The 17968-nt window shown below is 40.4% G+C and overlaps 1 protein-coding gene across 1 annotated transcript in view; it reads right to left on the bottom strand.

Annotated features, from left to right (window-relative positions):
- Nucleotides 1-17968, bottom strand: part of SLCO5A1 (solute carrier organic anion transporter family member 5A1) — a 123188-nt gene that overhangs the window by 20286 nt on the left and 84934 nt on the right. The window contains exon 4 of the mRNA XM_036830374.1: nucleotides 5018-5216. Coding sequence (XP_036686269.1) covers nucleotides 5018-5216 — 199 coding nt within the window. The remainder of the gene's footprint in view (nucleotides 1-5017; nucleotides 5217-17968) is intronic.

The following is a 17968-nucleotide window of genomic DNA, read 5'->3' as shown; positions in this document are numbered from 1 at the left end:
GGCACTTGAAATAAAAGTGAGTATAATGAAAATGAATCGAGCTGGCAAAGAGAAATGGAAAGAGCGACACCAAATTCCATGAAAATAAAAGTGGACAGGCAAAGGTTCATGTGAAATGAGCAGATGCCACCTTGGAGAAGAGCCAGCCTGCCCCATGGAACCTCTACACGACTCTGAATCCAAATCCAGCAGGTGCAACAGGGAGCAAAAGTGACTGCGAAGCTGAAAACAACGCGACTAACTGGAGACCTGAGGGAGAGAAGACTGTATCAGTGGGCCCTTCCACTCTCATACCCACCCCCTCCATCCCCAATTCAGAGCCCCGAAATTCATCAGAAAGCTCTTCTAAAGAAATCGGAACAAAATTTAAAAGCTAAGCTTCTACCTTAGATGTTGACAAATCAGGATAAAACTCCCTTGTTCTTGTGTGTGGTGGGGGGTGAGTGGGGAAGAGGGACACATAACCTGACAGATGCTAGACTGAGTCTTGTCAACCTGTAAAACCCAGAGTAAATGAACAGAAAAATTGACATTCCAAATAAAATGATAAAATGTAAGACACAGAAACAAAGTAAAAAAAACTGAATTATATGCACAGAGAGATCTGAGAAGATATTACTCCTGTTCAAACAACAGGAGGACGCTATTAAAAGGGAACACTCAGAATGCCGAAGAAAAAATTATTTTCAAAATTTAAAATTTACATAACGAATAAAAAAGCAGGTTTGGAAAAATCTCTCATAGCAAAGAAAATATGAAATATGAGAAAACAAGTTAAACATACAGGTAATGAGTCTGTAAGTTCCAACATCTGAAAATCAGGCGTCCTGGAGAACATAGTGAAAATGAAGAGGAGAACGAGTAAAGATATAGTAGAAGAAAATCTCCCTGAGGTTAAAAGAAAAAAAAGGACATATGTGTTAGATTAAAAGTGCCTAATACAATGAATGAACAAAGCCCTGGGCCAAGACATTCATGCGTTTGTCCATTCATTCATACAACAAACTTTGTTGTAGATGGCGGGGCTGCAACTATTACGTAGGCAGCTATAATAACTGTTCTCAAGGAGCTCATATTTTAGAGACAAAAGACAAGAGCAAAGCAAGTAAACAAGACAATTTCAGATAGTGGCACGTTCTACAAGGAAACTGAAGAGGTGATGTAATAAAGAATGAGGGGAGAGTGGGCTCCCTTATATTGGGCAGAGAGGGAAAGTCTTTCCGAGAAAGTGACATTGGAAGAGTCCAGCCAAGACAAAATCGGAGGGTAGAGCATTCCTTATGGAATTTCAGAACACCTTGAATAAAAAATATCCTCAAAACTTCCAAATAAAGTTGGTAATGGAGAAATGAGAACTCAGACTGAAATTAAACTTCATTTAAATATCTGCAACATTAAATGCTAGATGACAAAGCAATGGTTTCCAAGTTCTCAGAAAAACAAATGTTTAACCTATAATTCTATACCTACTCCAACTATCATTTAAATGTGAAAGAAGAATAAAGACATTTTAATACACTTACGGTTTCAGACAGCTTTTTTTTCCATGAACCCTTCCCTAGGAAGTTATCCAAGGATTTTTTCTGGCAAAATGAGGAGTTAACAAATAAATAACTACACAGACAAAACCTAGTGGATACAATTGAGATCTATGAAAGGAAGTTCCAGGATATAAGTTATGCCAAAGAGCAACCAATCCAATTGAAGCAAGATTATGGAGAGTTTCAGAAAAAAAGGATTCAATAAAACAGAAAGTATAATGAGAACTTAAATATATATATGGACAAGATAAACGCCAGTAGTAGGAGAAAGAACAGGCCTTTGGAACTCAAGGACAAACACCACAAGAAAGTCGTGGCCCAAATATGATACAATTTTAAGCAGGTTCCCTTCCCCACCCTACTTAGTAGATGACTACTTCTTTTTCCACCCCATCTATTTTCTGGAGAAAATGAACCAAAGGCTCTGGACTTAAGAGCACCACATGAAAGAGACCTTTGGCAAGATGCTAGGATGACAGAGGAATTTGGTAAAAGTTTGCAAAATGAACAGTAGCACCCTAGCCTCTTCCACCCACCACCCTACTCCCAGCTCTAGAATGTCAGCAGCTAGGCTTACAACCCTGAACCCACCGCAACACAGCCCAAGCCAGGAGATAGGAGCATCCTTCTCTTGAGGAACTGAAGCACCTCAAAGGTAAGACCTCAGGTTCCGACACTGAGCACCCCAATGAAAATGCCAGCTGTCCCCCTGCAATTACCCTACAGTGAGATCCACTAAATGACAAGCCATAATGAGATATAATATAGTTTATAAAGAATAAGAAAAGTAGAGAATCAATGAAGGAGAGATAGGAGAAAAAAACTGTGGAGAGAAAGTAACAACAATTACATTTTTTAAAAAATTTTAAATGGAAACAAAAGACATGGTCTCCAGACATTAGAAGTTCATCAAGTGCTCAGAGGAAAAAAAAAAGTGTATTGTGGTGAAATTTGGGAATACTGGGAATAAATGGAAACTCCCAGGAAGGAAAAGTAGGGCACATACAAAGGATTGGGAAAAAAGAAAGGCCAGAATTCCCACAAGAGCATTAGAAATTAGACAAAAATGGAGTGAAAACTTTAAATTTTTTAGTGAAAATGATTCATCCCATCCAAAGTTCTTAACCCAGCCAGTTTGGCAATCAAATGTAATTGTTAAAAAAAAAAAAAAAAAAGAGGCTATTTCATGAAAAATCTCCAAAAAAAAAAAAAAAATGTAACAGCCTTGACAGCCTTACTGTAGCTACTGGAGGATGTGCTCTAACAAAATGGGGGAGGAAGCCAAAAAGAGGCATCCACAGAACGCAGAAAATGAAGGATCAGCACAGAGAGAGGCCAGTGAGACTCCTGGGGCAACAGCGGGGCAGCAGGCCCAGAGGGCTCCCATACAGATGATTCCAAGGGGTGGGGAAATGGAATCCTGAGTTCATCGGATGGGTGAAAAGTCATATTGAGAGTTCTTGAGCCCTTAGAGGATATGGGAAGGCAGAAGCAGACTCAAAGAAAACAAAGGAAATGAAAATAAGGCAGTGATTTAATTCCAGGAAAATCACTGCTGTACAAAGGAGGAAATCTAATCACGATACAGTACTTGTGCCTCAGCTGCTAACAATACTGTCATAATCATACCATGAAAATATCAAAAAAGGATTTGAGCACAACTTGTGAAGCAAATGCTAGACTCCTCATTTACTAAGACAGGAAGTCATAAATAATGTCTTCATTTGGTTAATTTATACAGTATGCTTTAAAAATATAGAAGTAAATACCAGAAGAGATAGCTAAAAAGAATTTTAAATTATTGCCCCTGGGAAGCAGGGTCAGGAGACTGCTGGTTTTTTCTTACTAACTTTTAATATTCTATTTATGTTTTCCAACTGTAGTAAAAATAATTTGATAGAAATTGTTCTTAATGGATTAGTGATGACTAATAACAATAGCTAACTATCACTGAGCACTTACTGTGTGCCAGGAGAGCTGAGAGCTTTACACATGTTTCTTGTGTAATCCTTGCCTGTGATCTTTAGGTCAATAGACTAAAGGTCTGGGCCCATGAAAAATTCACATGTTGAAAGCTAACCCCAAACGTGATGGTATTTGGAGTTTGGGGCCTTTGGGAGGTGATTGGGTCATGAGGGTGAAGCCCTTATGAATGGGATTAGTGACCTTACAAAAAGGATCCTAGGGAGATGCCTCACCCCCACCATGTGAGGACACAGACAGAGACAGCCATTTATGATCCAATAAGCAGGTCCTCACAAGACACCGAATCTGCTAGCACCTTGATCTTGGACTTCCCAGCCTCCGGAATCGTGAGAAATAAACTTCTGTTGTTTCTAAGCCATCTAGTCTATGGTGTTCGCTTACAGCAGCCTGAACGGACTAATATACTGATACGTGTCAGCCATACCTCAGTTTTGCCCTCTGTAAAATCAGAATAATAATAGTACCTACCTGATTAGGCCTGTTATGAGGATTAATGAGTTAATATACGTAAAACATTTAGAAGAATGCTTGGCATGCAGTAGTGTTAATATGAGGGTTAGCTACGCTTTGAACATCACCATCATTATTATTATTGTGACAGAAAGTTTCCAACCCAGATTGTTACATTAAAAAAAAAAAAAAAAGCTCAGAAAAGAATGTATAGGGACTTCCCTGGTGGCACAGTGGTTAAGAATCCACCTGCCATTGCAGGGGACACGGGTTTGAGCCCTGGTCCAGGAAGATCCCACATGCCACGGAGCAGCTAAGCCCGCGAGCCACAACTACTGAGCCCACGAGCCACAACTACTGAAGCCTGCGTGCCTAGAGCCCGTGCTCCACAACAAGAGAAGCCACTGAAATGAGAAGGCTGCACACCGCAACAAAGAGTAGCCCCCGCTCACTGCAACCAGAGAAAAGCCCACGTGCAGCAACGAAGACCCAACGCAGCCAAAAATAAATAAATAAATAAAAAAGAAAATGTATAGAATGCTACCTTTTGCATATAAAACAGAAAACACTGAAAATACACATTCATAGTTTCCTGTATAAGGAACATCCTTGGAAGGGTACACAAGAGATGAATTAAAGTGGTTCCCTGGTTTGTCTTTGGGGAGAAGTGGGGTGGAGGCCTTGGGGCACACTGTATTTTCATTGAACTTTGTTTTGAAACCGTGTGAATGTATTACCTATTCAAAACATTACATTAAAAAAAAAAAGAACAGTTTTCATTAAGCCAACTAGCATTTCCTCCTCATGTACTGTAACCCAAATGCCATGGGAGACGCTGCGAGGGTCAAAAGGGACACAGACAACGGAGAGATCGAGGCCTCTGCCCAAGAGGGTGCAGCTCTACCGGGACAGAAACGCAGGCATAGTGAGCCCCGCATGGAGGGAGGGGCGCAAGCTGAACCCTGGGATCCAAACACCGCAGAGCTTCGCACTTCAGTCATGACCAGGATGAGGTGAGACGCCTCTTCCAAGATACTTACCCTGTTGTATACGGGATGTTTATGCCACCTAGATTGATACTTTCACATCCAACAATAAACAGGGTTGAAAAGCACAGTAAAGACACACCACTGCAGATCATCGCTAGTTTTGCAGATTCTCTTGCACCAAGTTTCAATTTTTTTATGATGTAGCCTCCAAGGACAATCCCAACACCGGCACTGGGGACAATGATGACGCCTGGAGAGAAGAAGGGAAGGACAGGATTAATTTCAAGTAACGTATACTATTATTTATTGTCTAATTATTCTGTTTCTACTTACTTATCAGTACTAAGGGAAAGAATTTTAAAAACACTATAATCAATAAATCTTTAATGTTTGTGATTTTATAGTATAGCTTATTTTCAACACATACAGCCAACAAAGGACTCATATCCAGAATGTGCAAAAACTTACAAAGTCATGAAATAAAGACAAGCAACCCATTAGAATGCGAGCAAAACTTAAATGGGCCTTCACTAAGGAGGAAATTCAGCTGACCCATTAACTCATAAAGGTGGTCAGCCTCCTTACTAAGAGAGAAACACAAATTAAAGCCACAATGAAATACTACTCCATGCCAACCATGTCAGTAAAAATGGAAAAGTCTGGCAATACCACATATTGGCAAAGATACAGAGCAATGGGCACCCTCTGCAAGGCTGGTGGGATGTAAATTGTGACAGACACTTTGAAAGACAGTTTAGCATTATCTGGTAGAGTTGAAGATATACACACCCTGTGACAGGCAATTCCATTCCTGGATCTATACCCTGAAGAAACTCATGCACATGGGGACCAAAAGAAGTGTACAAGATATCTGAAGCACCATAATAGCCCCAAACTGGAAATAAACCAAACACCCATTAATAGATACATTACATGCAGTAAATTCACGTAATGAAATGCTGCTATACAATAATAAAAATCAAGACATATAATCACATACAAACACAATGTTGAATAAAGGAAGTAAAACACAACAGAAAACATGATCTGACTGTATAAAGTTCAAAAACAGGTAAAACTAAATGATTTGTTTAGAAATGAATATATAGGTAGTGCAACTATGAAGAAAAGCCAGGAAGTGAAAATTGCCATAAAAGCCAAGATAGTAGGGGGATGGGTGGGATCCGGAAAGGATACAGGGGGCTCCTGGAGGACTGAAAATACTCCTTTTCATGACCTGGGCAGTAGTTACACAAGTGTTCACTTTATGACTATTCATCATCTCTAAGTTTTTTTTGAAGTATAGTTGATTTACAATGTTGTGTTAGTTTCAGGTGTACAGCAAAGTGATTCAGTTATGTATATATGTATATATATTCTTTTTCATATTCTTTTCCGTTATTGTTTATTACAGGATTTTTAATGTAGTTCCCTGTGCTATACAATAGGACCTTGTTGTTTATCTACTTTATATATAGTAGTGTGTATATGTTAATCCCAAACTCTTAATTTATCCCTTCCCCGCCCTTTCCCCTTTGGTAACCATACGTTTGTCTTCTATGTCTGTAATTCTGTTTCTGTTTTGTACATAAGTTCATTTGTATTATATATATATATACACACACACACACACACACACACACACACACACACACACATATATATATTTTGGCCACGCCACGTGGCTTGTGGGATCTTAGTTCCCCGACCAGGGATTGAACCTGGCCCCTGGCAATGAAAGCACCAAGTCCTAACCACTGGACCTCCAGGGAACTCCTTTAAGCATACTTATATGCTCGCAAAGAGACCAAAAAGGAATGGGGGATTGAATGGGGAGAAAAAGGGCTATCTAATGTCAAGGCAAGATCCTTGAGAAGTCAGGAGAATAGAGAATTAATAGCACAGATGATCAGATTAGCCCTGGAGAGGGAGAGCGAGAACCCTGCATCTGGGCCGGGAATCAGATTTGGGAGCAGTGGGGTGGGGGGATAAATCAATGGGTAGGCGGTAGCTCCTCGAATGGTAGTTTTTCTGTTTTGTTGTTGTTGTTATTTTGGAAACATCATGCAATACATGATGGACTAGAACACTTGAAAAGCACAGAGAAATATGAAGGACCAAAAACCCACAACTTACATTCTGGCATATTTCACTCCAGTCTTTTTTCTATGCTTTTTTTTTCCCCCTCAAGAATTGATAACATGTGTAGATTCTTTATATAGATATATATGTATGTATATATGTATGTATGTATACATATAGCTTTGGTTTGGGAAGAGATACGGAGAACTCTAAATATAGCCAAAGGTTGAAATAACCATTGTAGGAAAGTGAAGAGCGGGCTAAATTAGAACATGTACACGGCTTTGCACATGGAGAGGACGGTGGGTCCAGGTGCTGTGAGATTCCAGAAGTCTGCAGCTGCATCCGTGTGCATGCTTGGATGGCTCGCTCCTCCTGTGTGTTCCACAGCCCCCGTAAAGGAGCAAAGAGGGAGGGTTAGATTAAAGTCTGAGCTTTGCCTGGGTTGGCAGGGAGAAAAAAAAAATAGTGTTTATCTTGTAATCCTCACCATGGTCCTGACTTTATAAAACCAGTAATGGCTCTTTTACAGGTGAGGAAGTGACCAGCCCAATAGTGCACACAGGGCAGGGAGAGCCAGAATGAAAACTGAGGTCTCTGGCTCCCAGCCCAGGGCACTCTCCACAGCACCACAGCGGCCTCTTAGAACCAGCGGGTACTGGAAGCTTTTGGGTAAGTTGACCAGAGCTCTGGGCTTATATGAGCTGGTTAATAAATTATCCTCATTAAAGAATAGTACACAGGGGCTTCCCTGGTGGCGCAGTGGTTAAGAACCTGCCTGCCAATGCAGGGGACACGGGTTCGAGCCCTGGTCCGAGAAAATCCCACATGCCGCAGAGCAACTGAGCCCGCGAGCCACAACTACTGAGTCCGTGCACCACAACTACTAAAGCCCGTGCACCTAGAGCTCGTGCTCTGCAACAAGAGAAGCCACCGCAATGAGAAGCCCGTGCAGCTGCAACGAAGAGTAGCCCCCGGAGCGGCTGCAACTAGAGTAAAGCCTGTGCGCAGCAACAAAGACCTAACCCAGCCAAAAATAAATAAATAAAATAAATTAATTTTTAAAAAAAATAAAAAAAGAATAGTACACATTCTATCTACTTGACTAAATAGGCAAAGCTTTACCTTTAGAGTGAAATGATCCATGAATAAAATTCCTATTTCAATTGAGCGATTTATATATTGATATTATAGATACCGTGCTAGACCCTGGGATAGCAGCAAAACAAATCCCCACGCTCACAGCTGAGTCCTAATTTAAAAGCAGTATAATTTATTTGACTGCGCATCCTAACTAGTATTCAACTCTTAAAAACAAAAAGTGTGTCATTAGTATGAGGTCTCGTCAGAGTGAAGATCTATTAAAATTTCCTCCTGATGTCCCCGTCCTCTAAATCTCACTGCACTACCAGACAGAAAGACTCTGACTATGCATTCAGGGGAATCTGTTCGACGCTCAGATCTCCAGCTTGAGTAGGAGACCCAAATGTCTCGGTGTTGGAATTTTAGGGGAATGGAATGAGTAGGGAAGATTCGGTGCCGAGTGTGTGGTGGGGTGACGGAGGGGGAGGCAATAGAGCTTCTCGCCCCTCCTCCAAGCCCCTCCTCCGGAACCCCGCTTTAGTGGTTTGGGGTTAGCTTGCGGGGAGCACGGAGGGACTGCGAGTCAGCTTCTCCTCCCACCTCCGGCGGCCACCTAGGCCTCCCCAACTTCACCACTGCCTTCTGGGGAGAGGGAAGTGAGGATATAAGATGGGCTCTCCCAGGAGAGGCGGCCCTCCTGCCGCTAGCCCTGTCTGAGCTCCAATTCACCTCCCCGGCTGGTGCTCTCCTGCCCTTCCCCGTGTCCCCAGACCCCAAGCGCCCCTCCTTCTGTCTCCCTCCTCTGAGCCTCTGCTCGGGATCCAGCCCCTTCCCAGCCGCTGCCAGACACCTGTTACCCTCGAGTTTCTGCTCCTCGCGCCCTCTAGTGGCCAAGACGCGGGGAGGGCGCGGTCAAGAGGGTGGGGAAAAGGCATCAACTGGGGTCCACGGATGCCTGTAGAACGAGCCGAGGAAGGAGCACAGAGCAGCGGGGAGAGATGGGAGTGCCTGGACCAAGCCCAGGGGCCCAGCCTAAGGCCCAGGCGGGAGAGGATGGAGGCCAGTGCGACTGCAGATGTCTGAGACAATCCCAGGTAAGAGTGTGGGCCATGAAGAGTCCAAGTTCGAATCTCAGCCCTGCCACCTACAAGCTGTCTGTCCTCAGGCAAGTTTCTGACATTCCGGGCCTTAGATTTTTCTGTAAGATATGGATAAGAGTAGTTTCTTCCTCAGAGATTGTTAGGATTAAATGGGTTAAGATATAGGAAGTGCTTGAAACAGTGCCTAGCCCATAGTACATACCCAATAAATGTTGGCAATTGACACAAGTATCTGCCTGCTATTAATGAGTTTAACATTTGAACAAATAAATATATTGGAATTATAATTAGGCAAATTTTCATATGCTATTTAATCTATAGAACTGAATTTAAAATACTACTCACGGGGCTTCCCTGCTGGTGCCGTGGTTGGGAGTCCGCCTGCCAATGCAGGGGACACGGGTTCGAGTCCTGGTCCGGGAGGATCCCACATGCCGCGGAGCAACTAAGCCCGTGAGCCACAACTACTGAGCCCGTGCGCCACAGCTACTGAGCCTGCACTATAGAGCCCGTGCTCCGCAACAAGAGAAGCCACCGCAATGAGAAGCCCGTGCACCGCAATGAAGAGTAGCCCCCGCTTGCCGCAACTAGAGAAAGCCCCCGTGCAGCAACGGAGACCCAATGCAGCCAAAAAAGTAATAATAAATAATTTTTTTAAAAAAAGAAAAGCATTTAAAAAAATCTTACTGTATGTTATACGGCAAAATTTTTTAAAAATTTTTAATAAAATAAAATAAAATACTACTCATAATTGTCCAACATAAACCTGTATGTGTTCTTCAATATATAAACCTTTGTTTGATATTTAGCTACTATGTCCTCTCAAACACAGAAACCTCTGTTAGCTTTTGAGCTACTGTGTGTATATATCTGAATCTAAAGAAGTCATCGCTGCATAAGTATTGACCAGAGGACCCTGCTTCGTTCATAAAAGGTCTGAGCACATCCTACTGCTTTACAGTAGGAAATCTTTTATCTACTTACTTATCCAAGCAGATTGACATGTTAATTGTCCTACTTCCTTTCTTTCCCTTATTTCAAGCATGATCCCCTAGCATTCAAGCTTGAAGTTTTTGCTCTGGGTCACAATATTGCTAACCTTTACAAAGTGTGGCTGGATGGGGTCAAAAGGTCTTTATGAAAAATGATATTTGGTGAATTACCAAATATGAAAGCTACTGATGAAATTTTCCTTCACTCCAATTTTTGTCAATATGTAGACATTATCTATTTTGCAAATAGACACATAAATTATGCCTAAGCCTAATGCATCATTTGGAACACAGGAAAACCTTGAACTGGAAGACAGGAGGACAAAATTAGGTGACCCACTCATCAAGAATGTCTCAGGTGCAGGGAACTGCAATCGTGCTGCTATTGCTTTTGTGAAGAATCACAACCTGCTTTCGCAGGACTCAGTGCTCACCCCCATCGTAAGACCTGCCACCATCTATTGGGTTTACTTCTCTCTTTCCTGCTAGACTGGAAGGTTCCTGTGCATGGTAGGGACTATATATTATCTTCATACCTTTCTAGCACTTACCAAGGTCTGGTGAATGTATGGATGAATAATTTTGTTATTTAGAATTTATTACATAAAATCCTCAAATGACATTCATTTTTGTTTTCAATTATTCCTTGAAATAGGCCATATCTTGTCTTACAAATAGGAGATCTAAGATCTCATTTGGAGTTAAAATAACTTGCTAAAATCAGTTTAAAACTGGCAGGCACGAAATATCTAGACTGACGCCTAAAAAAAATCTCACTGTTATCAAAATTGACTTGGGCGTTATTAGCAAAAGCTTAATGGCCAAGCCACCACAGGTGACAAAGCGTGGAATGTCAGTAGCCCTCTGATACCTCTTTTCTATGGTGAGATCATAATGGTGCAGACTGTCCCACTGTGGTGAATTAAGTTAGTATAGACAGATCCTCAGAATCATAGATGTCCTCAGGCTCTTTTCTCTAAATTCTCTGACCCTTCTGTGTATTCCACATCCAAAGTTTTCTTTAGGTAAGTTGAAAAATAAATGGTTTGCAAACCTAAGACTCTGAATCAATACAGACTATCATTGTAAGCCATTATGGCTTCCAGGTTCTGCCGTTGTCTTTGGGGAAGGCAGCTGGGAGGGAAGGGGAGGAGAAAGCGGGGTGAGTGCCTAGAAAAGAAGTACAATTCGTTCTCATGCCCATTCTCTCTCTCTCTCTCTTTCCCTCTCTCCCACCTTTCTCTTTCTTTCTGTACACATATACACCACACACACACACACACACACACACACACACACACACACACACTGATGTTAGCTATATGCCAGAAACTGTGACAACTGCTGTATGGATAGTATCTCATCTAATTCTCAAAATTGTATGCATTTTGAATTGCTCTGAAATCAGAATGTGTCTGACAATCAACAGGATCTCTACCTTGTGTCATTGTCTAATTAGAAGCATTTTTCTTTCATAGCAACTCAAAATCATGGGGCATCTTACAATGAATGGTGTCTTAGGTTGGAAAGAATACAGAAGTTTCTTTCCACATCCCAGGTGAGGAAACATCTAGTGAGTGATAGAGCAGGGTAATAAACTCAAATTTATTTAACTTTTCCAAATACTATGTTTCTAATCTTATGATACAAAATAAATGTTTTCCTATCACCCAAGCCTAAATATTTTACCCCTTTAAGCTTCCACTTTCCCTTGCAAATAAATAACAATTATTGTCAGAGGGGAATAGAAGAAGAGAATATTTTCAAGTTCGAACCTTGAAGCTAGCAAATTGTAAATGGTCTGAGAATACACAGCACAGTAAGTATACATTTTCACAAACTGCTCTTAAATCCACAAAGTATCACAAAATCACAATATAACTCTTTCTCTTTCATATATCTCACTATCACCCTTGCAAAAAATCTCAGAAATCCCTTCACCAACTATGAACGAGGTCCATCATCAGAATTAATTTATAGTGCCATTTTTATAATTCGGTGACTGTTTTAAGACAGAGACCAGACTATTTCTTTCGATCCATAATATTTCATAGCATAACATCAAGTCAAATTGTAAAGGATGCCCTGTTCGATTGGAATTAGGAGGGGCAGCCCATGTATGTTGACCTGAACAGCGTGTGTCACTCAAAGCTACCGGGCACCTGGAGAGAAGCCTATAGGTTGAGTGGCAGGATTTATAGGGGTTCTTTTATTTATTTATTTATTTTTTTGGCCACGCCACGTGGCATGTGAGATCTTAGTTCCCAGACCAGGGATCGAACCCACGCCCCCTGCAGTGGAAGCACGGAGTCTTAACCACCGGACTGTCAGGGAGGTCCCAATATCAGGGTTCTTTTAGCACTTCTCCTGAGGCAGATAGGCTGGCAGGGTGGCTAGTCTCACACAGGGCTGATGCAGACGGCCTGTCGGCCTCTACCACTTCAGTCAGAGGACACAGCGCCAGAAGCAGACCTCTCCGGCCACAGCTTCCTCTGTTGAGGACCCCGTGATGAACACAGTGGGGCTCAGATGGGACCCCCTGCAGCTCAGCAACAGAGCCTGCTCTAAAACATCTTGCATGACCTTGCTGCAATGATTAATAAAGGCTTTCCAAGGAATTACACACCTCTGAAAACCTAGCCTCCATCACTTCAGCCTGGAGATATCAAAATCAAGCTCACACTGAACCTCCACCAGGGTAAATGGGTCTCATTCAACCACAGTAACACCCTCTGCAACTCTGCCAACACAGGGAAATGCCGTGCAGCACGAGAGAAATATGAGAACCCCAATCTCAGGGATTCAAGGTCTTGGGAGCACTGAGTGAAAGGTAATAAAAAGGTACATTCAACAGAGAAAACAAGCCCACTTTTCATTTCAGGGTTCTGCAAAGCTCTGGCTGAAATAATACATAAAATCAAATGCCAAGCTGGGTCGTGAAAGGGATTCAAAAATCAAATCAAATGCATATTTCATCTTGTATGGCTTAAAAACCTAAAAGAGTTTTCTGCATCCAGGCAATAAAACCACAAAGGGCAAAAATAACTTGAAATGATGAAATGCAAAATATCAAAGTGTTTACTTCTGTTTTTCACTGGCTATGGGAAACTTAAGGTGAAACAGCAAAAGCTTTAAACAAATTATTGCAAGAGAAGGGGGGGATTTTGTAGAGGCCATTTTACAGAAGACGAACAGGATCTTATTAACCTTTTCAGTTATCAAAAGAAGCCTCAAAGGACGACCTTAGTGTTAAGTTACTAGACTCAGTTTCCGTTCAGAGAAGCAAAGCCTACAGATGTGGGCCAGTGCCAAAGACAAAACCCTCTTTGGAGGCCCTATGGGCGAGATCCATTTTCCCTCAGCACTTTTCAACGTCTCCCCTTTCCATTGTTGTCCAAATCCAGCAGCTCTTGTGCCTTTCCATCGAGAGAGTTGACAGTGATTATGCCCAAGAATAGCTGAGCTACAAAACCTGGCAAAGCTATCCTTCCCCTGGGAGAAGTAAGCAGATTTTTCTTTTTTTTTCTTTTTGGCTGAGTTGGGTCTTTCGTTGCTGCGCGTGGGCTTTCTCTAGTTGCGGCGCGCGAGGGGCTACTCTCGGTTGTGGTGTGCGGGCTTCTCATTGCGGTGGCTTCTCTTGTTGCGGAGCATGGGCTCTAGGCACGTGGTGTTCAGTAGTTGTAGCACGCAGGCTCAGTAGTTGTGGCGCGCGGGCTTAGTTGCTCCGCGGCATGTGGGATCTTCCTGAACGAGGGATCGAACACTTGTCCCCTTCATTGGCAGGCAGATTCTTAACCTCTGCGCCACCAGGGAAATCCAAGCAGATTTTTCAAACTCTATTTATCCAAAAAAAATTTTGAGACAAACTTCTACACACCTAACCATACTTGTTAGAGTGCTTTTGCCCCACTATGGCCAAGCGAAAATTTGGCTCATTAAAAACCATATTAATTCTGCCAAATGAATAAGGAGGACCAGAGTGACCATTTAATAAAGATCGTCAACTCACTAAATGCTCTGTTTATTCTTTCTTTCTTTTTTTAATTGACAGCTTCGTTGAGCTATAAGTCACATACCATACAATTCACCTACTTAAATAAGTGTACCATTCAATGTTTTTTAGTATATTCACAGAGATATGCAACCATCACAACAATCAGTTTCAGAATATTTTCATGACCCTAGAAAGAAACCCTGTACCCATTAGCTATCAAGCTCATTTCTTCCTATGCCCCTTCCTCAGTCTTAGACAACCACTAATTTCCTTTCAGTCTCTACAGATTTGCCTATTCTAGATGTTTCATATAAATGCAGTCGTAAAATATGTCTGGCTTCTATCACTTAGCATAATGTTTTCAACACTCAGCCACACTGTGGCACGTGTCAGTACTTCATTCCTATTTATGGCCAAACAATAATCCATTGTACTAACAGACTACATTTGATTTATCCATTCATCCGTTGATGGACATTTGAGTTGTTTCTATTTTTGGCTATTAAATAATGTTGCTATGAACATTCATGTACAAGTTTTTATGTGGACATATGTTTTCATTTCTCTTGGACATATGCCTAGAAATGGAATTTCTGGATCATATAGTAATTCTATGCTTGAGGAAATGCCAAACTGCTTTCCAATACAGCTGCGTCATTTGACGTTCCTACTGCCAGTGTGTGAGGTTCCAATTGTTCCACATCTTCACCAGCATTTGTTATTTCCACAAATATTTGATTACAGACATCCAAGCGGGTGTAAAGTGGTATCTCATTATGATTTTGATTTGTAGTTCCCTGATAACTAATAAGATTGAGCATCTGTTCATGTGGCCATTTGTACATCCTCTTTGGAGAAATATCAATTCAGATCCTTTGCCCATTTTTTAAATTGGGTTACTTTTCTTTTTATTGTTGAATTTTAAGAATTCTTCATGTAAGGTACAAATAGGACCGAAAATCCACGTCTCCTACCTCTCTTGCATTGAGGCCTCTCCATCAGCTTCACCTACAGCTTCTGTGGAGGTTTGCAACAAGCAGCTGATGGGAAGGAGAAAAACCCAGGCCTGGTCCATGGACGGGTAGACTCAATGTATTTGTGCAAGTTGAAAATGGACTTTTACACTACAGCCCATTCAGGGGTGGCTCCAAGAGAAAGGGGGGAACAGAGCGGAGAAATACTTATATTTTCAAATCGTGAATTTATACTATTACTAATTCAAGTTAACATTATAGGAGTTTTACTTAACTCCTTTGACTTCTTAATACTAACTATGGATGCATAATTTACATGCAATAAAATTCAACAAATTTCACTTGTTTTAGGTATACAATTGTGTAACATCCAACACCCTAAAATGTTCCCTCTTGCTCCTCTGCAACTGGTTCCATCTCTTGACCCTTAACCTCTGGCAACTACTGATCTGCTTTCTGTTACTTTAGTTTTGCCTTTTGTAGAATTTTATATAAATGCTATATGATATATAGTCTTTTTTGTTTGACCTCTTAGCGTAACGTTTTTGAGATTCATCCATACTTTTGCATGTATTAATATTACATTCATTTTTACTGCTGAATTAGTATGGATATACCACAATTTGTTTGTCCACTCACCAGTTGATGGACATTTGGATTGTTTTCAGTTTGGGGCTATTGTGAATAAAGCAGCTATAAACATTCCAAAAAAAAGAATTCCTCATGTAGAATATAAATTCTGTATAAGGGATACAAGTCCCTTATCAGATATGTGTTTTGCAAATATCTTCTCCCATCCTGTGGGTTGTTTTTTAACTTTTTTGGTGGTGTCCTTTGATGTATAAAAGTTTTTAATTTTGGTAAGATCCAATTTATCTATTTTTTCTTTGGTCGCGTTATCTAATTCAAGGTCACAAAGATTTATGCTTGTTTACTTCTAAGAGTGTTATAATTTTAGGTCTTACATTAAGATCTTTGCTCCATTTTGAGTTCATTTTTATATATATGGTGTGAGGTAGAGGTCCAGCTACATTCTTTTGCATGTGGCTATCCAGTTACCCCAGTAACATTTTTTGAAAAGATTATTCTTTCCTCATTGAATGGTCTTGACATCCTTGTTGAAAATTGGTTGACTAGAGATGTATGGGTTTATTTCTGGACTCTCAATTCTGTTCCATTGATGTTTATGTCTACTTTAAGTAGGTACCATACTGTCTTGATTACCGTTGCTTTTTATTAAGTCTTGAAATCAAGAAGTCTAGGTGCTCCAACTTTGTTCTTTGTCAGGATTGTTTTGGCTATTCTAGGTCACTTGCACTTCTAAATGAATTTTAGGATCAGCTTGTCAATTTATTCAAAGAAGCCAGCTGGAATTTTGACAGGGATTTGTTGAATCTATCTGGTGAGTATGGCCATCTTAGTAACACTGTGTTCCAATTCAAGAACATGAGATGTCTTTCTATTTATTTAGGTCTTCTTTAATTTTTAAAAAATATTTTGTGGGTTTCAGAATATAAGTTTTGCACTTCTTTTGTTAAATCTATTTCTAAGTATTTCATTCTTTCATGCTGGTGTAAATGCAATTGTTTCCTTAATTTCTTTTTTTGTTCATTGCTAGTGTATAGAAATACAATTGATGTTTGCATACAGGCATACCTTGTTTTATTGCACTTCACAAATACTGCATTTTTTACAAATTGAAGGTTTGTGACAATCCTGAGTCAAGTAAGTTTACCAGTGCCATTTTTCCAACAGTATTTGCTCACTTTGTGTCTCTCTGCATCACATTTTGGTAATTCTTGCAACATTTCAAGCCCTCCCCCAGCAAAAAGATTATGACTCACTGAAAGCTCAGATGATGGTTAGCATTTTTTAGCAATAAAATATTTTTAATTAAGGTATTTACATTGTTTTTTAGACATAATCCTATTGTACACTTAATAGACTCCAGTAAACATAACTTTTATATGCACTGAGAAACAAAAAAAAAATTGTGTGGCTTGCTTTATTGCGATATTTGCTTAATTGCAGAACCTAACCCACGATATCTCCAAGGTATTTCTGTATTAATCTTGTATCTTGCAATCTCACTAAACTCATTTACTAGTTCTAATAAGTTTTTAGTGCACTCCTTAGGATTTTCTTTATACAAGATTGCATAATCTATGAATAGAGATAGTTTTACATCTTTCTTTCCAATCTGAATGTCTTTTATTTCATTCTCTTGCCCTACTTTCCTGGCTAGAATCTCCAGTGCAATGATGAATAGAAGTGCCAAGAGCAGACATCCTTGTCTTGTTCCTGATCTTAAGAGGAAAGCATCCAGTCTTTCATTACTAAGTATGATGTGGATTTTTTGTAGATGCCCTTTATTGCATTGTTTTTAAATCTCCAATCTTTTAAATAGTAGTCGAGCTAAAATTCATTTTTGTGTTATTTACAAATATGTTAGGTATAACTTTCAGAAAGCTCATAAAAATATATAATTTTTAAAACATATATTTAATTTAACAGAAAACATTTACTGAGTATCTACTATGTCTTGGCTCTGTTCCAGACTCTGAAGGTACTTAGTGAATAAAGCTGACAAAAAACCCTGCCCTGACTGAGTTTACAATCTACTGTGGGGAAAAGAGACAATAAACAATAAACCAATAACTAAGCAAACTGTACTGAATGTTAGAAGGTAAAAAGCACCATAGAGAAAAATGTTCAGCCTAGCAAGGAAAATCAGGAGTTCTGGGAAAGGAGTTGCATTTTTAAATGGGGTATACTGG

The sequence above is a fragment of the Balaenoptera musculus genome, chromosome 17 (assembly GCF_009873245.2).
Source record: "Balaenoptera musculus isolate JJ_BM4_2016_0621 chromosome 17, mBalMus1.pri.v3, whole genome shotgun sequence".
In the NCBI taxonomy this organism is placed as follows: Eukaryota; Metazoa; Chordata; class Mammalia; order Artiodactyla; family Balaenopteridae; genus Balaenoptera; species Balaenoptera musculus.
This window is presented reverse-complemented; position numbering and strand designations above follow the sequence as displayed.